Below are 20,512 nucleotides of genomic sequence, written 5' to 3'. Positions count from 1 at the left end.
TATTGGGGATGGAACTTAGGGACATTTAACCACTAAGCCACATCCTGAGCCTTTTTTTTTTTTCCTTTCTAATTCTTATTTTGACACAAGGTCTTGCTAAGTTACTGAAGCTGGCCTTGAATTTTACTCTCCTGCTTCAGCCTCCTGAGTTGCTGGGATTATTGGCACATGCCACTGTGCACAGTGAAATATTTTATCTAATGTTGTTTCTTCCAGCTCTGAATTTCCTTGCAATTAATAATAGCAGGGCTTCAGAGCACTGAAAAATGTTATACAACTTAATTTTCAATAATGCTAACATCTCATAAGCAAAATTTATCTATAATTCTATGTATTCCACTATTTTAACATATGGACATTTCGTGAGTTAACAGAGAAAGATAACAGTATTATGACACTTGACAAACCTTCCATTTTTTTGATAAAATGCCTCTTCAAATTCCCGTAATGTTTTACGGAGTTTCTTTTTTTCAGCTCTGGCTTTCCAAAGTTGTTCCAGTAATTCAGGCCTAAAATTGAAATGAAAAGAAAACATTAAAAGGGCACAGAGGTGATTCATTATGTTCCTTAACAGTAGTTCTGGCCCTGGCTAAAAATTAAAATCAGCTAGAAGGTTTTTAGAGCATACTAATGCCTTACTCCATCTCCAGACCAATTAAATTAGAATAGCTGAAAGGCCTTATTAGTATTAGTACTTAAAACAAAAACAAAATTTAATAATTGATTGTGATGTGAACTCAGGATTAAGAACATCTTCACTTTGCTGTACTCATTTCTTGGGGTAATAAAGAAGAAACTAAAGGAAAACTTCAGATGGTTTGCATGCTTTGTTATATATCAAATATAAGATTTTACTTTAAATTTTTTTTGAAACACACTATTTTGGGCAGTGGGGGGTGGTCACTTTACCATGTGGCTATAACCCCAGCCCTCATGATTTTAAGAGAGTCTTTCTAATTTGCCCAGGCTGGCCTCAAACCTGTGCTCCTCTTGCCTCAGCCTCTTAAGTCACTGAGATTATAGGAGTGTGCCATCATGCCCCGCTGAAACACACCATATTTAATAAAAGAAAATGGAAATGACAACATGTACTTGTAAATCACTTTTTAAAGGGTGTATCTAGCTTGTGGTTAATTCTTAATTAATCACTTGTATTAATCCCTTGTAAGTGCTCAAATTATTTTACAAAAAATTCTCAATATTATACACATAGGCTAAAATCAAACTAGACTACATACATAGAAGCTGCACGAGTACTTGACAAACGGAGATCCAGAGCCAGTTTTTCTTGATTTTCTTCAACATCAGATTCTGAATTTTCCAATGAAGTCTGTGCATGTACAGCTGTTTTCAAGATATCACTTAACTCAGAGGATAGACTAACACCATCTTCTTCTTCTTCCTAAAATGATATCCAAACAGAGAATCAAACAGGCTATGGCTTTCAACTTTCCCTTTAGGAAATCAATTAAAGAATGAGTTCTTTAAAGGATTACCTTGATTTCTTCAAAAAAATGTGCAGTTTCTCCTTCTATGATTGGCTGTAACATCTGACCCCTTCGCTTGGTGGAGGGAGATCCCTATAACAATCAGTAATACAGATTTTTTTTTTTAGTTATATATGGACACAATATCTTTATTTTTTTTATTTTTATGTGGTGCTGAGATTGAACCCAGTGCATTGCACGTGCCAAGCAGGCACTCTACCACTAAGCCATAACCCCAGTCTCAATAATACAGTTTTAAAGTATTTAGTGAAGCTTCACTTCATTATGGTACAAATATTAAACTTTATTTTCAAAATCTTAAGCGTATACTTTTAATATTTTTAGAGGTTCTTAATTTTTGCTTACATTTTTCTTTTTATTTATGCATAAGGGTGATAATTATATTTAGAAAAGTCTAAAAGAGTTCATTCAATAGTGTTTTACTATTCTAAACAAGTAAGTGTCACATATATTTTAACTGGTTGCAATTTTATTTTTAAAAATAGCTGTCAAACATACTATAGTGACGTAGTCACATCAATGTTTATAGCAATTCAAAATAGCTAACTATGGAACCAACCTATGTGCCCTTCAACAGATGAATGGATAAAGAAACTATGGTATATATACACAATGGAATATTACTCACCTTAAAGAAGAATGAAATTATGGCATTTGCTGGTAAATTGATGGAACTGGAGAATATCATGCTAAGTGAAATAAACCAATTTCAAAGAACCAAAGGCCAAAGGTTTTCTCTGATATGTGGATGCTAATTCACAGTGGGGGGGAACACAGGTATTTGGAACTATATAGGGAGTGAAGGGAGGGAATGGGGTATGGGGAAAGGAATGATAGAATGAATCAGATATTATTACCATATGTGCATGTATGATTATAGGACCTGTGAAATTCTACGTCATGTACAACCAGATGAATGAGAAGTTACACTCCATTTATATATGAGGTGCTGAAATGCATTGTCATGTGTAACTAATTAGAATTAAAAAAATTAAAAAACAAATAGCTGTCAAATATTTTTTGTCCCAAGAATGTTCTTCACTCAAAAAAATGAGCTGGGGTTGTAGCTCAGTGGTAAAGCACTTGCCTAGCAACACATAAAAATAAATAAATAAAATAAAGGTATTGTGTCCACTACAACTAAAATAATACATAAAAAAACCCAACTTTATTAAAATAATTATTAAATCATATCATAACATTAATTCTTTAAAAAGGGATAGTTCCATCACCACTAATTCCAGAACATTTCATCACTGCAAAAGAAACCCACTAGATTTTACTCATTTGCCTTGCCCCATAACCCTTTGTAAATACTAATCTACATTTTGTCTTTATGGGCTTGCCTATTCTTAAAATTTCATATAAATAGGATTATATAATATGGCCTTTTGTGTCTGGTTAATTTCACTCAGCATATTTTTATGGTTTGCACCCATGTATTTATATTTGTGTGTGTGTGTGTGTATATATATATAAAATATATGTATGTATGTATTTTATTCCTTTTTGCTGCATAATATTCTAGTGAATACTGGATATACCATATTTTATTTATCCATTTATCAGCTGACAGACATTTAGGCTATTATGAATAATACTGCTGTGAACTAATAATAATACTGCTGTTTTGTGGACATTTTCACATCTTTTGAGTATTTACTAAACAGTAGCTATACCATTTTACATTCCCACCCAGCAGTGATTCGATTTATCCAGATTCTCACCACAATACTGTTATCATCTTTTTCATTAATAGTCATACGAATGGGTGTGAAATGGCATCTCAAGGTAGTTTTATCTGCATTCCCTAATGACGTTCAATATCTTTTGTTTGCTCACAGGCCATTTATAAATGCTCTCTGGAGAAATGTCTGTTCAAACCTTTTTATTCTTGAATTTTTAAATATATTCTGGATATAAGTCCCTTATAGGATTTCTGAATATTTCTTGCATCCTATGGGCTTGTCTTTTCACAAGTGTTTGCACATAGTTTTTAACTTCGTTGTTGTTTGGCAGTACTGGGGGATGAAACCCAGAGCCTTGTGCATTCAAAGAAGGAATTCTACCACTGAACTATACCTCCAGCCCAGGGTTTTACTTTTGATGAAGTCAAATTCATTTTTTTGTTTTGTTGCTTACGTTTTTGGTATTGTATCTTAAAAACAAACAAATAAAACCCTAACCCAAGGTCCAAAGATTCACTCATGTTTTCTAAGAGTTCTTTAGTTTCAGCTTTTACATTTAGATCTATAATCCATTTATAAGATAAGGTCCCAATACTCTCCACCTCACCCACAGTGCTAAGGATGGAACTCAGGGGTACTTTACCTCTGAGCTACATCCTCAGTCCTTTATTTTGAGACAGTGTCTCACTTAGTTACTGACATAATCATATACACAAAATGCTAACAAATGTGCCTGCCAAATAATCCTAGGCTCTTCTTATTAGTTTCCTATCCTTTTAAAATCAGTAATCTCAACTTACTATTCTTTCTACCTTGGTTATAAATTTCTTCAATATAACACCCAAAATAAATTTTTTTAGATAAGTACATCTTGAGAAAATGAACTAGAGAAATATTTGTTTGTTTTACTTACAAGAATGGGAGTGATGCTAGCTCTTGTCAGCATCTGTTTAACAAGCCGGTATCTATCATAGAGAGGTTTAACAATATGCCTTTCTTCCCTGGTTACCTGAAGCCAAAAATAAAAAGGAAGTCCCCTAGTCATCAGAAATAATTTTGTCCAAAACATTAAGCAATTTTATCTTCCTACCCCACATTGAAGATTTTATATTAAATAAGTTAGTTATCTCCCAATTATAAGAAATACGGCTCTATAAAACAGCTCTGTAGAATGGAAGCCTCAAAAGTGATTCATGCTCTATAGGTGCAGGTACTGATTTCTTCAACAGAAGTTCAAAAACAAACAAATAAATAAATAAAGTTTTAAAAATTAATCAAGAGCCAGGCTACAGAATAGAAGAAAATCTTTGCCAGCTGCTTCTCTGCCAGGGGATTAATATCCAGAACTGAGGGCTGGGGTTGTGGCTCAGTGGTAGAACACTTGTCTAGTATGTGTGAGGCACTGGGTTCAATTTTCAGCACCACATAAAACTAAATAAATAAAATAAAGGTCCATCAACAAATAAATTTAAAAAAAAAAAATCCAGAACTGAAAAAATTTAATGCAACCAGGGAAATGCAAATAAAACTACACAAAGATACCATCTGAATGTCAATTATCCAAGAACATAAATAATAATAAATGCTTGTGAGGATGTGGGAGGAAAAATATACATTGTTAGTGGGACTGCAAATCAGGAATGGAACGTCCATATGACCCAGCTATCACACTTCTTGGTATTTATCCAAAAGAACTAAAATCAGCATAGTATAGTAATACAGCTACTTGAATGTTTATAGCAGCACAATTCACCACAGCCAAATTATGAAATTAGTCCAGATGCCTGTCAACAGATGAATGGATCAAGAAAAGGTGGTATATGTATACAAATGGAGTTTTACTCAGCCACAAAGAAGAATGAAATTATGGCATTTGCCAGCAAATGGATAGAAATGGAGAATATCATGATAAATAAGCCAGACTCAGAAAATCAAGGGTTGAATGTGTTTTTTTTTTCCCCATATGTGGAAACTAGAGAAAAATAAGGAAAAGAAGGTGGAAGTGGTGATAGACATCATAAATATATAGGGAAGATCATGCAGTAGGAGGAAATCAAAAGAGAGGGAGGGAGGAGGGAAAATGGAAAGAAAAATAACAAAACCGTGTTATATATGTATATATAAATGTGCCACAGGGAATTTCACCTTTATGTGTATGTAGAAAAGTATCAATCAAAAATAAATAAATGAGAGAAAGGAAGATCGGTAGAGGAAGGAGAATAGGAGGGAGGAGAGGAGGGGAAACAGGGACTGAAATCAAATTCTATGCATTTTATCAAAACAAACCCAACTACTATATAATGTCATAATACTCTAATAAAAACATAAAAAATAAAAGTGATCCAAGCTCTTATATAAATCAAGTTTTTTATCAAGAGAAACATTACCGGCCTTCCATGTTGACTTTCATAGTAAAGAAGACTTTTCTGGAGAGAAGTTTTTTCTTCTATCAAATGATCTTTTGTCATTTTCTAGAATTAGGAGGGGAAAAAATCCATTGGCATCATTATTATTTTCCTTACTTCTAACAATGTAAGTTAATTAAGCTGAAAGGGCAGGCTATCACCAGTCTAACATAGGCTAATGCAATCTTTGCTTATTCATTTGCAGGCAACATTTTTTGTCCTGAAGAATCTGGTATTCTAATACATAGGTGGCAACTCCTTTGATAACTTGATTTATATTTTATTTGAATAAATTACGAATACTGGCTTGGGTACATTACTTAACCTCTTCAGGTTTAATATACCAATATGTATAAAATGAGAACACTTCATTCTACCTCAAAGAATTCAAATAAGGACATTCATATATGTAAAACATTTATAACATTCCTACCCAACACACAGCAGGCATATATAAATGCTTCTTATTTTACTTAACCTTACAGTCTTTTATTAGCAGTAAGACTAGTGGATGCAGACACACTCTCACATACATACACAGGTTTTACAATCCAATCTGTCTATATATCCTTTTAAAGAAAATCCTGCAGCAGTATAGTGGAAAGATCCTAAAAGAAATTCAACAATGTTAATTTGTAACCTTAGACTTTACCCTGACCTCAGTTTCTCTTCCAATTGAGATGGTGCATTCTTTACACTGCAATACACTCATCATACCTTTCAGTATGGTATAAGGTAGAATAAGCAGAACTCCACAGAGCGTTTCCCTTTGTTTCATAGGATCACATATTATCACTTCTTTTTTTATTTTAATTTTTTATTTGTTTTAATTAGTTATACATGACAGTAGAATGCACTTTGATATACATAGATGGGATATACACATGTTATCATTTCAATGAACCAATGTTCCAGAATACTCTCCAACTATACCAAATAAAACCTACTTATTTCCATAATTAGTCAATACTATCCGTCTTTTACTACAGTGAAATCAGAGATAGAAAAAAAATCACTGGGCTGGGGTAGAATGCTTGCGTGCTTGCCTAATGTGCAAGTACCTGAGTTCAATCCAGTACTTTTTAAAAACAACAACAAAACATGTTTATCAATCTGTAGGTATCAAGTAGGCCAGTTGGACTACTCAGGTATCTTAATCATGTTATGGTAATTGCTTTGTTTCAGGGATTCTAAAGGCCAGCCTGAACAAAAATCATGGTTAACATTACCTTGATATCTTCTGGAAGACACCTCTCAACACGTTTTTCTTTCAGTCTCTTCAGAATAAGTTCAAGGGTTGCTTCCTTAGATGACTTCTTCTCCTTCTGAATAACTCTGGATTCAGCATCATTCTCTTCATCTTCATGGTCTAAAGAAGAGCCAAAACTTTTTGGAAGAGTGTTACTACGTGGGCGTGTCTGAGGTACAAATTCTCCATCACAGCTTTTGTGTTTTGCATCTGTATTTCAGAAACAAGAGGAAAGATTAACAATTGATTTTATCAAGTATACAATAATAGCAATATTTCAAAGTAACAAAGTAATCAAATTATATGTACAGCAAGAAAGCTTTCTATTCTATCAAAATTCATAGAAAGTCTACAACAGAAGACACTCTAATACACAGTAGTAAACAAAAGAGATTCGTCCTTGTTCTCATGGAGCATATGTAAATATGCAGGGAAGGAAAAACAATAATCAAATAATCAGATTAATAAATGAAATAACTTCAAAAAAATGCTAAGTGCTATAAAGAAGATATAACAGGATAGAATCACAGTACTAAAAGTAGTGTGCTTTGTGGAGGAGCAATTACACTAGATAAGATCGACAAAGAAGGCTTTTTTGAATGGTCTCATTCCAGTTAAACATGGAATGATAAGGAAATAATGTAGCATAGAAGGTTTAGAGGAAAAACATTCACCCCCAATTGAGAAAGTAGCCCATGCAGCTTTACATGTCGGAGGCCCTTCAGTTTTACATGTCTGAGGAACAGAAAATGAGAGTTGTCTTGTCTGCCAGAGTGTGCAAGCCATTGAAAGTCATGGTAAAGATTTGGACTCAGAAAAATTCTAAGTGGAAAGGGAAACCCACTGAAATTTTAAGTCTTCTTGAGTCATAAACTAGGCCTTACATTTATGGATATCAGCCCAGTGTTAACAAGGGAGTAACATGATTTATTTTTTAGATATTTGTTTTCATTATTGATGGACCTTAATTTTGTTTATTTGTATGCAGTGCTGAGAATTGAACCCAGTGCCTCACGCATGCTAGGCAATCACTCTACACTGAGCTACAACCCCAGTATATATACAGGTTCTACTGAATGGCTATCATTTTTGCATGATTTTTTAATAGATAATTTTGGCTGCTATGCAGAGGATGTACTATAGAACAGTTAAGAAGAAAACTGGGAAACTAGGAAGCTAATGCCTATTAATTTAATAATGACTACTGGTGGTTGGAAACCAGAATTTAAACAAGGCAATGCTCTGCAGAACTGTAGGTAGCGAGGAAGTAATCTTCTAAAAAAAAAAAAAAAAAAGTTTGGTTTTGTTTTTGAATTAGAGCTTTATTATTACACACAGTAGCTGGATTCATCCCAACAAACTCATACATGCATGGAAATTGATTTCAGTTCATGAAATCCTCTTTTTTTAATGAAATAATAAAATGAGGTTATTTTTTATTCATGGGTGTATAAAATGAGGAGAGATGTAGAACAGTTTATGAATGAAGCTATACATCAGATGACAATAATTGGGTATTCTTGGTACTTCACTTAACATGGAGGCAATCCAATGTAAATGCCTAATACACATTTTTTTTCATTTTTAAAATTTATATATAACAGCAGAATACATTATGCATGAAATCCTCTTTTAAGAGAAAGTATCTTAAACCAAAGAATAAAAAATTCCATGATAGTAGGGATGATGTTTGAGTACTTGATACTTATGAGCTATTAAGAATTTCACCAAATAAGTTCAAATGAATAAATCAAAACAGTTATCCAAATTATAAGCTATACTTGGCACAGGTAATGGTTAAAAATCATTAAAAAGCATATTCACTAAACACAGAATAAATATACCTTAACAACAGCTTATGCTAGGCAGACAACCAGAAATACAAGGCCTAGTTTATGAGTCAAGAAGACTTACAATTTAGTCTTTACAGTGTCAACAATTCACTAAGACTATATCCCCTACCCATTACTGGGGATCAAACCTAAGGCCTCCCACATGCTAGGCAAGTGCTCCATCACTGTAACTATATACCCCAGTCCCTGACTAGCTAGTCTTTTAGTCTTTAGATAAAATATATACCAAAAAATTTTAATACCTTCAAAAACCCAAACTACTAATTTCTACAATATATTTCAGATAAATTGTATAGCACCAGTTCACCTGTGTGTGTGTGTGTGTGTGTGTGTGTGTATATATATATATGCAGGGTACCTTTCAAAAGAATACTAATAAAAAAACATTCTACCACTGAGTTGTGGCTCAGTGGTTGAGTGTTTATCTACCACATGTGAGGCACTGGGTTTGATTCTCAGCACTACATATAAATGAATAAATAAAGGTCCATTGACAACTAAAAAAAAAATACTAATAAAAACAATAATAACAAAAAACTTTTTGTTGGTACTGTAGATGGATCCCAGGGATGCTTTACTACTAAGCCATATATATATCCAACCCTTCTTATTTTGTATTTTTGAGACAGGGTCTTGCTAAGTTGCTCAGGCAGGCCTCCAACTTGCCTGCCTTAGCCCCTTGCTGGGATTATAGACATGTGCCACTTCACCTAAAAAGAAAGGATATTTGACAGACTGTGATAAAGTACTACAGAAATCCCATCTCTTAGTATGCAATTTTGACCTTAACTAAAAAAAAAAAGAAAAAAAGGACACCTATTTTTGCCCAAAGTCCCAAGATTTAAAAGTATCAAAAATCACAACTATAATTCTCAAGCAAATTACACAGAACATTTTAAAACTGCAAATATATTATAAAACGGCATACTTATACCTTTAATTTGCTTCCGCAGTTTGGTAAGCTCTGTCATCCATTTTAATACCTTTGGATTGGCTGCAATATCACTATAGGAAGGCTGAAAATTAAGAAGCAGAATAATTGACATTTTTGTAGTAAGCAATAGTTTCATTAATTTGTGCCCACATAATATCTTATAGTTCTCACTGCAGATTTCATTCAATCCTCAATCCATATTTAATTAATTATACCTTAATTATACAGGGCAGAATATTAAGTAAAAATTTTCCCAGAACAGGGTTAGATAACTGGCTGAAGGCAGATTTGACAATGGGTCTCCATCTTTAAATATAAGACTCTTTCTACTTCACATGTTCTAATTATTAAAACATGTTCTTTTTCCTTTTCTTCCTTCACTTCTTCAGCAGCTCTTATCTTGGAACTTGTAACTTTTACACAGAGCAGAAATAACAGCATCATTTTTAAAAGTAAAGAATTTGCTTTAAAAATTTTAAAAGCTGTTTTACAAAGGGAAATAGAGACAAAGTTGCAATGGCAAGAATACTGACCTAGAAATCAAAAGGCCAAGGATCTTTTTGCTTTCAGATCTATATAATTACTTTTTTGGTGTGTGTGGCAGCACCAGGTAGTGGACCCAAGGCCTTTGCACATGCTAGACAAGCATTGAGCTATATCCCCAGTTCTTTTTTTAAAAAAAGAATTTAAGACAGGGTTTCACTTAGTTGCCCAGGCTGGCCTTAAACTTGCAATCCTCCTGATTAAGCCTCCCAAGTACTACCATGTGCTACCATACCCAGTTTATATGGTCTCTATTTCTCTGGGCATCTCAGATTGTTCTCAGGAAAGAGCTGGACTGATGCTCTACAAGCCCTTTCTCCCAGTTCTAATATTAGAAAAAAAAAAAACTCTTTTTTTTTTTTTGTGTGTGTGTGTGTTACTGAAGATTAAACCCAGGGGTGCTTTCACTGAGCTACATGCACATTTTATTCTTTTGTTTTCCTTTTGAGACAGGGTCTCGCTAAATTGCTGATGCTGGCCTTACAACTTACAATCCTCCTGCCTCAGCCTCCTAAGTCACTGGGATTACAGGCATGTGCCACAGCACCCAATTAGATACAGCTTGGTCTGGGCAATGGTACAAACTTACCTTGCTATTTCTGTCTCTTTCAAACTGCTCCTCAAATTGTCTGATTTTTTTCTGAAGTTTCTTAACCAACTGGTAAGGTGTTCTGTCTTCTCTTTTTTCATCCTTTGAACTAAAGGATGATCTTCTAATCCTGAATTTAAATGACAGGCCAATAGTCTGTGTTAAATTTTCAACTGTCAGCACAACTACTAGTAAGTATATCTTGAAAGTGAAGTTAAGTCCCTAATAGTAAAGAACAACTGGTTAAAAAAAAAAAAAAAAAAAAAAAACCTACAGTGTTACACACCACAAAATTAGTGAACACAGTGGTAGAATCATTTAAAACTTATTTGGACAAAGGCAGAAAATAAATAAAGAAACCTAGCAGCTTAGAGCTCTTGTAAGTATTCAACTTGGGGGAAAAACAAGTTTTTGGCATTTACAATCAACTTTAAGTTTTAACAAAAATATTAGGGGAATCAGTTTCACTGACTGCTTCCCTTTCAATTCTGTATCACAGTCATGAATGAATAAACAAACAAACACCATGGAAATGTCCATTTGAAAGCAAACTTCAAGCACCACATATACCTCAATGAATTTAGAATTCAACAGCAGGGCAAAACCTGCTTCAGGAAATGGGGATTATAGGGAGAAGGCTCTGACCTATAGGTATAGAAAACTAAATCTTTCAGAGGATCTGGGTACCTAATAGAAATCACCTCTTACAAATACATTAAAAAATCATATACCTAGTAAAAGAAAGTGCTTTAGATGAGGAATCCAGCATTTCTGGATCATGTAGGAAACGCTGGCTTTGTCCAAAATCTAAACTGCGGTGTGATAATACTGGAGGACCATCCTCTTCCATGGGATGGTGATTCATTCTTCCAGCTTGTGGAGACAGCTGAGCTTCTCCAGACTCAGAATCCTCCTGCCAAGACTTAAAAGCAGGAAATGGTTCTGTAAAACATAAAGAACAGTAGGATGGGTCTCTTGAGTCCATATGGGGGAAAAGTCACAAAATGTAATCTATAGGTTCTTTAAATTGTATCATTGTGTAGTGTTTCAAATATCTATTACACATGTTTTTTAATGAAACAAGAGATATGAGGATCTTCATGATGCCAACTAAAGTTTAAAATTATCCAAGATTTAGCTCAGTTTTCTCTTTTCACAAAAGGAGCTAAAGCTTAAATTACTGAACCCAGTGGCAAAACAAGAAAGGACACTGTCAAGCTCTCTAAAATTTAATTCTAATTTGGTGTGATCCCAGCTACTTGAGGCAAGAAGGATTCCAAATTCAAAGGAGATCTAGGAAAGTAAGCAATACTCTGTCTCAAAAAGGGCTGGGGATGTAGCTCAGTGGTGGAAAGCTTGCATAGGGGAAGTCCTGGGTTTGATTCCCATGAAGGGAGGGAGGGAGGGAGGGAGGGAGGGAAGGAGGGAGAGAAGGAGAGAAAGGAAAAGAAAAGAATGGAAGAGACATTATTTAATATAATTCTAAATATTCTAAACATAAGGAAAAATATTATTTTTCAAGTAAAGAAAAAAGTCTTATTTCGAAACAGTGACTACTCAACAATCCTTAGTTAGGAACATAAAGTAAAAGTCAAATGCTGCCAGGTGTAAGATTTGTCCATTATTATCAAGAGGCTATGTTAAGATGTGGAAGCTTTTCCCTATGCTACTCAGAAATGGAGTTACTCTGACTCCATAAGAATTCTTCTCCTTTTTTTTAAGTTGTTGATGGATAATTATTTCATTCAATTATTTATATATGGTGCTAGAATTGAACCCACTGCCTCACACATGTGAGGCAAGAACTTCTACCACTGAGCCACAACCCCAGCCCAAATTCTAACATTTCTAAAAGAGGAGCTAAGTCACCTGTCAGCATCTGGTCTCTTAACATGAAACTGTAGTGGTTATCGTTTATTATAGGATTCCTATGTATAACATGTACTAAACACCCACAAGAGCATCATAAAGAAAAAACTTAACAGTGCTAGTCCTTTATAAGCACATATATCTTATTGTAGTTACCCTGAATGCTCTCAAAAGAAACCATGTTAATATAACTGGTATCTTTGCACACATAGAACATATAAAAATCATACACATAATCCACAAATATAACCCAAATAAAAAAAATAAAATGAATTTTAATATCAATGAACTCAGGGGCAAAAAAAATTAAAAAAAAAATACTTTGCCACTACACATTTGCATTACTTGTAACTAATAATTCTTTTAATTGGGGAAAGAGTTCACTGGGGATTGACACAGGGGCACTTTACCACTGAGCTACATCCCCGTTTGTTTGTTTTTTTGTTGTTTTTTTCAGACAGGTTCTTGTTGGGTTGCTTAGGGCCTCACTAAGTTGCTGAGGCTAGCCTTGAACTTGTGATCCTCCTACCTCAGCCTCCTGAGTTGCTGGGATTATAGGCGTGTGCCACCATGCCTGGACTGTAACTAAAATTTAAAACCTTGATGCTATGGCTATTAATAACGGCAAAAAAAAAGGAAAGATGGCTCAACAGTGTCAAACTTCAAAAGTCATTTTTTCTTTGTTCTTCACAATAGTTAATATCACTACTATAATAATTTTGTTTAATTTTATGCATTAGCTATGTAAAGCACTGCCTGTTTTACAGGGTAGTAAGAACAAAACTTAAGTCTTTTTTGAAATCCAAATCAATCTCATAAGTAAAAATTGGGTACAGAGCGTGCAATCCCACAATAAACCCAGCAATAAAGTGATTTCAAAGCAACCCTTGTACCTGTGTCCCAGAAATTAATAAACTTATAATAAATGTTTTATGAGAAATCTGTTTTAAGGAAAGAAGGAAATAACAAAAACAATTCTTTGGTATCAGTTTTAATCCAAACAATTATTCCTAAGATTTGGGGACAGCAGGAGAAGGGCTAAAAAAGACAAACAGAGTGAACCATAAAAAGGCAAGAAAACTAAACTATGGTGAACCATACTTACCCTCCCCATCTCTCTGCAGATGCATTGTTTTGAAATCAATGAGGGGAAAAGTGATAGGGCATGACGCTAATAAAATGGAAAAAATGGCAAAAAATACTAAAGTGAACACACGGCACAGTCAGAACAAACCATACACATAACACAAAGCCAAAGATACCAAAAACATTTCCCTAAAACTAGTTAGGCATTTTGCTCAAAAACTATTCAAAAAAATTACTATTAACCAAACTTTAACAAATGCAAACATACATTTCCATTTCAGCAAGCAAGGCAAAAATAAAAGGAAAAAAAAAAGTGTTTTTTTTGTTTTTTTTTACTCTTAAATCAGTGACACTGAAAAGCTTCAAACAGTATTAGTTAAGATTCAGTGTCACTGATTTAACAGAAAATAAAATCCCACTTTCAAAAGATTCCACTATTATGTTTCATTCCAGAATTAAGAGAAAATGGTTCACCTCCATTGAAAGATAAGTCTTTTAAAATAGCTGTTACAAATTCATACTGTTAGTAATAATGTGCTGCTACCTGTTTGCTGTGTTCTGCTGGTAATCCTTTGAGAAAAACAAAAACCACATACTAGAGAATGAGGTGGGGGCCTCTATTTGGAGTCATTCCCACTTCTCTCCTAGGAGCCACATCAAACAAAATGTCTTTAATTCCGAAGTATGAAGTAATCTGTTCTCTTAAGGAAGACATTTTATTTAGAATATCATGACACCTAACTGTGAAAAGTCAATGTTCTTATTAGTGGCAAAGCTTGAAGGAACAATACAGTCTCCCAAGCACATGTGTGGCCATCAAGTACACTCAGCTGTCTACTACCATTGACTTTCTAAAGATCATTGGCCCCTCTTTTTGGAATAGTCAGTGGGAGACAGATATAAACTTGTCATGACCATTGAATCATATGGGTAAGAGAATATCTTGCACACTGAAAATCAGGGATCAGTAGTCCATAGGTAACCTCCTTTCCCTACAATAAGATATAGGGGTTGGCTAGTGGCTTGGGAGGCTGAGGCAAGAGGCTCTTGAGTTCAAAGATAGCCTCAGCAACTTAAGTGGTTGGATTCAGACATTGTGGGGTGGGGGACAGTCCAGCATCAGATTCTCTTTGGAGGAGCTTCCAGAAAGCTGAAGAGACAGAGAATGCCCAATCTCTCAGACAATGGAAAACAATTACTCATCTATTCTTAAAATTTAGAATTAGGACTTCCCCCCACCAGGTCAAACATCATAAATGGCTATTTATCTGCATCTTCTAAGAGAAAGAAGCAAAAATACTTTTTTAGAATCCAAATGCTCTGTTAATTACTGCTCCTTTTCAATGATTATGCCTCAATAAATAACTAAAAAGGACATTTAATCTTCACTGTCATCAGTATGCTAACATATCCTCTAACTCTGGGGAGTATCTTCATAAATTCCAGAAATCCCGAATAATCCAGAACAACCTGACAATCAAATGACAACTTCTTGATTAGTCAGTTAAGACTTATGTCTTGGGCAGGCCAAAAACCTAGATCTAAAAAGGAGGGAAGGAGAATAGAAATAAAGATTGGTACAGACAATGTTTTGGTTAGAGCTTTAAAAAAACACCTAGACCTTAGCCAGGTGTGGAGGTACACACCTATAACCCTGGTGACTCAGGAGGCTGAGGGAGGAGAATCCCAAGTTTAAGGCCAGCCTCAGCAACTTAGCAAGGAGGCCCCCAAGTAACTTAGTGAGTAACTGCCTCAAAAGAAAAGGCTGGGGATGTAGCTCAGTGGTAGAGTGCTCCTGGGTTCAATCTCCAGTACCCCCCCCCCCAAAAAAAAATACACCAAGACTTCACACACGCATGTGCATGCGCACGTGTACACATTCCTAAGATCAGGGGAACAGATTTACAGTGGCAAGAGGAGCCGAAAGCATTGGCACTGTAATTCCTCTTGTTGTTACCACTGTATATCATCAGATAACTTGCCAAAGGTGAGATAACTCAGGAATCTTCAATCTGACTGAACAATATGTAACTAGGCTTAAGATTCCTGAATTGGGGATTGGGGTTGTAGCTCAGCAGTAGAGCGCTCGCCTAGCACGTGTGAGGCCCTGGGTTCTATCCTCAGCACCACATAAAAACAAACAAACAAATAAATAAAAATAAAGATATGGTGCCCAACTACAACAAACAAACAAATAAACAAATAAATAAATAAATATTCCTGAATTGTCTCATTCTCTTTACCTAGGAAAGCATATGATACAGAAAGGCTCCTAGATACAAATTTGTTGCTCATTTCCTACCTCCTCCAACATTTTACTTCAAAGTGCACAAAAATACAACAAGTGGGTTATGAACTCCCATTTTTACCCCGTATACAGATTGCAGAATCACATCGGTTACACATCCACGTTTTTACATATTGCCATACTAGTGACTGTTGTATTCTGCTATCTTTCCTATCCTCTTCTAACCCACTTGAATCAAATGTATGAAATATGATATGTCAAGAGCTTTGTAATATTTTGAACAACCAATAAAAAAAAAAACTTATGACACACACACACAAAAAAAAATACAACAAAGTTAAATTTTACAATAGCCACTCATATACTAATCACCTAGATTCTATCATTAACATTTTACTACATTTGCTTCACAACATTTACCCATCTCATTTAGTTGTAGTTGTAGTTGGACACAACACCTTTATTCCACTTATTTATTTTTCTTTATTTGGTGCTGAGGATCAAACCCAGAGTCTCGCACATGCTAGGCGAGCGCTCTATCACTGAGCCACAACCCCACCCCAATCATCTTTTTTTAATGGATTTCAAAGTAAACTGGAGATATTGGTATACATCCCCATAAAAAGTTCAGTAGGCAAATCATTCACCGAAGTCAGTATTTGTTTGGTTTCTTATTCTTAATGTAAAAATAAAACTTTACATATAATGAAATGCAAAAATCTTAAGTGTACATTTGCTAAGTTTTGAGAAATGCATACACCCATGTTGCTTGCTTGTTAAACTTCTTTTCTTTGTGCAAATTGTTAGCCTCCACCCCCATCATACTTTCATTACCTGATAGAGACAGGGATATGATACAATATTTGGTTATACATGCCCTTGAAGATCATTTTAAAGTATTCCTGATAATCATTAAAAAAGGAAGCTAAATGCTCTGTGTTCAAACTGAGAAAGTCCTCAAGTGCTAACACCAGGTTTTCAAAGATTAAAGATAGCATCTGGTTTAACAATTTTAGAAAGCCTATTCTGGGTGATTTTATTTTAAAAATAAATTCTAACATCCATATTCAAAGCTAATGGATCAGATAAATTCTAATTCATTAAGTCAGTTGCCCCATAATCTCATTAGTATATCTAAGTAAAATGTACTCAACTCATATGAAACAGAAAACGAAAGATTAAAATGAATAAAACTGTCCAGAAAAGGGCAGTGATCTCATTACTTCCTTGGGTTATCTGAGTTACAAATAATAGTATTGATAATAATAATAATAATAATGTATGTGGGTAAAGTTACCTTCCCATTTGTCACCATCAGAAACATTCTTCAGATCTAAATGTGGAATTTGAACACTTGTTGCTTCCCCTTGAACACCAATACTTTGACCTCCTGGCACTTCTGATTCAGTGTTGGCATTTAAATCACATATCTTGCTACTACAATCCTGTATTTTAAAATAAAGAATATATTTCACAACCATGAAGTTTTCCATTCCCAGCTTAAAGATAACCAGCGCATATCCTTATGTCTTTATTAGTCTACTATGCTTAAACAGTTAATTGTTCTACACCTACTATCCAAACTATTTTCAAACATAAACTTGCAATTACAATGTCTCATTGGGAAACAAAGTTTGGAACTCAAATTCAAGAAAGTATTTTCATATAAGCAATCCCAAAAAACCAATGGCTGAATGTGCAGATGCTGACTCACAATAGGCAGGGTGGAGGGTGTGGTAGGAGTGGAGGTTCACCAGATTGGACAGAGGAGTATGGGGGGAAGGGAGGAGAGATGGGAATGGGAAAGACAGTAGAATGAATCGGACATAACTTTTCTGTATTCGTATATGAATACATGACCAGTGAAAATCCACATCATATACAACCATACAAATGGGAAGTTATATTCCATGTATGTATGTTAAACTACATTCTATTGTCATGTATACTAAAAAAATAAAAAACTGAATTTAACACACACACACACACACAAAAAAAAAAAGTATTTTCAAGGGTGTAGTAGTACACACCTATAATCCTAGCTACTTGGGAAGGTAAGGTAGGAGGATCCTAAGTTCAAGGCCAGCCTCAACAACATAATGAGGCGCTATTTCAAAATGAAAAATAAAAAGGAGGGGATGGCCAGGCATGATGGCACACAGCTTTAATCCCAGGAGCTCGGGAGGCTGAGGCAGGAGGATCATGAGTTCGAAGCCAACCTCAGCAACTTAGTGAGGCCCTTAGTAACTTAGCAAGACTCTGTCTCTAAATAAAATACAAAATAGGGCTGGAGATGTGGCTTAGTGGTTAAGTGCCCCTGAGTTGAAACCCCCGGTACCAAAAAAAAGGATTGGGATGCAGTTCAGTGATAAAGCACTTGGTTAACCTCTGCGCCCCCCTCCCCCCAAAAAAAAACTGTTTTCATAACCAAGAATCTTATAACTAAAACTCGCAAATAAGTTACCACTTAACTACAAACATTTGATAAAAGTATTTATATTTACATCTCTTTTAAACCTATCCAATACAAGAATTAAAGGCCAGATGTAACTGGCATATAAAATCCTAGCAATTTGGGAAGCTGAGAGATTGTAGGATCACAAGTTCAAGGCCAGCCTCAGCAGCTTTTTTAGACCTTGTCTCAAAAAAAGGAAACGAATGGGGATAGAGCTAATTGGTACAGTACCCCTGGGTTCAACCCTCAGAAATATAAAGCAAAAGAATAACAATAATGAGAACATTTGGTACATTAAACCTTGGCAATTATAAGAACCATAAGATAAAAATATTTCTTACCAGAATCAAGTGTGACAATTTATCACTGTCAAATAACAAATATTCTTTCCTAAAAATATAAGTAAAGTTATTAGTATATTAAGAATAAAAAGGTTATTATTATTACATATTTCTTACCTAGATTCCTCTCTTCCCCAATTTAATTAGCATTTAAAATGTGAGAGGAGAAAATGACCATTGGGCAAATGCCCATTCTTTGGAGCCCTATATCTGAAAATCACACAATACTGAAAAGATCCACAGAATCACTTCAGATTTAGAAAAATTAAGTAATGCTCCCCACTTCCCTGTCAACACATGAAACCATCCCCCAAAAAATTTTTTACAGAAGGGAAATTAAAATCTACAATAAATAGAAACAAACAAAAAAAAGCATAATGGTATTTTGTAAAATAAATATTAGTTTTAACCAAATAAATAGCTTTATTCTCTCTACTTTGCGACTTCTAAAATTTTTAAAAAAGGTATAACTATAACTATGTTCTTTACCTTAAATCTGTTTCTATCACAAGGTTATATTGTAATCAAAGGTTACTAGTTCTAAAATGCTCCCTCCTCTAAATATAAGAGTAGAATAAAAAAAAGGAAATTTTTAAAATTTTCAGATCACATTTATTCCCCCAGAAAACCTCACCCCTATTAAGAACAGGTGTTAACAACAAGCTGTCACAAATGATTTCTACCTATTCAACCAGTCAACAGAGCATTTGCTATTATGCAGTAGGTTATCAATATGCCTACTTTGGGAAACTTCTTTTCCCAAAAAACACTTGTAAAAATTTACAATACAAGCAAGTGCCAGTTCTAACTTGATCTAAATATGGCAAGTCATCTCCTCAGATACATAATCATCTCATTCATGCTGAGTGTAAGAAATGAATTAAATTCCCTGAAAAGCTCAAGGCCTTGCTTTGCTTAGGTAGGATGAGTAGATTCTACGACTAGCTGACCCTTGTTTAATTTAATCCCTTAAATTTGAGAAACAAGAGTGTTAAACATGCAAAATGTAATCCACCTAAGCAAGGTACTCTTTGGATCTAAAAACAAGTTTGCTAACCTATACAAGTTGAAGAGGAAAGAACTTTTCCAAAAAGATTGAGTCCTCACTAAATGGATCCTTATTGTTCTATCAAATCCAGATGTCATCATTCTGGGGATGCCTGTAAATGCTGTTAATCTTAAATCTTCAGCCCATAACTCCAAAACTCCCTGGGCTGGAAGAGGATCATTCCTGCCTCCTGAAAGGAAGCACAAGGAACTGCTGTAAGCAGAAAATCTGTGGACCTTCAGAGTATGGGGACGCTCCAGAGACATGGCTCCAAAGAATTTACTTACCTTCAGAGAATAGGTTTCCTATTCACAATTACGAGACAATGGTATTAACACAAGTTACCCTGGCCAACAGGCTATCAGCAAATTAGTAATGCTGTTTTGGATTTCCAATTATTTAGAATCTAGTTTGCAACTTCATTACTGATATGTTTTCTGTATATCAAATCATCTTTCCTAAGAAAGTTATTATGCACTTCTTGGCATATCTGAAAGAATGATGCAAAGAGACCCAAATCCTTTTCAGTGCCTTGAAACACTCTAGAAAGCTTTAACTCAAAGGGATTCTATCTACCGAAACTCTACATCTGGTTGACATCTCATTGCCTCAGGCATTGCTTGCTCTATTATAGCTGGTCAAAGAGATGAACAAGTACCATTGCTTAAGTACCATTCTTGGAACACACCAAGAATG

At 34.8% G+C, this 20,512-nt stretch overlaps 1 protein-coding gene across 13 annotated transcripts in view; it reads right to left on the bottom strand.

Moving 5' to 3' along the window:
* Fam13b (family with sequence similarity 13 member B) overlaps positions 1-20,512 on the bottom strand; it is an 83,367-nt gene that overhangs the window by 3,492 nt on the left and 59,363 nt on the right. For 6 of the 13 annotated variants that reach the window (XM_046460060.2, XM_046460064.2, XM_046460066.2 and 3 more), the window contains 12 exons: positions 18,769-18,817; positions 17,270-17,417; positions 13,744-13,809; positions 11,501-11,711; positions 10,770-10,899; positions 9,638-9,719; positions 6,831-7,060; positions 5,584-5,667; positions 4,110-4,205; positions 1,497-1,580; positions 1,239-1,402; positions 408-509 (listed from right to left, as the gene is read on the bottom strand). In XM_046460060.2, coding sequence (XP_046316016.1) covers positions 408-509; positions 1,239-1,402; positions 1,497-1,580; positions 4,110-4,205; positions 5,584-5,667; positions 6,831-7,060; positions 9,638-9,719; positions 10,770-10,899; positions 11,501-11,711; positions 13,744-13,809; positions 17,270-17,417; positions 18,769-18,817 — 1,446 coding nt within the window. The remainder of the gene's footprint in view (positions 1-407; positions 510-1,238; positions 1,403-1,496; positions 1,581-4,109; positions 4,206-5,583; positions 5,668-6,830; positions 7,061-9,637; positions 9,720-10,769; positions 10,900-11,500; positions 11,712-13,743; positions 13,810-17,269; positions 17,418-18,768; positions 18,818-20,512) is intronic. The other 7 variants (XM_046460061.1, XM_058584306.1, XM_046460068.1 and 4 more) reach the window with 3 other exon arrangements.

Source organism: Marmota monax, unplaced genomic scaffold (genome assembly GCF_021218885.2).
Source record: "Marmota monax isolate L192 unplaced genomic scaffold, Marmota_monax_Labrador192_F-V1.1 WCK01_AAM20220418_F8-fsc00006, whole genome shotgun sequence".
NCBI classification, from domain to species: Eukaryota; Metazoa; Chordata; class Mammalia; order Rodentia; family Sciuridae; genus Marmota; species Marmota monax.
This window is presented reverse-complemented; position numbering and strand designations above follow the sequence as displayed.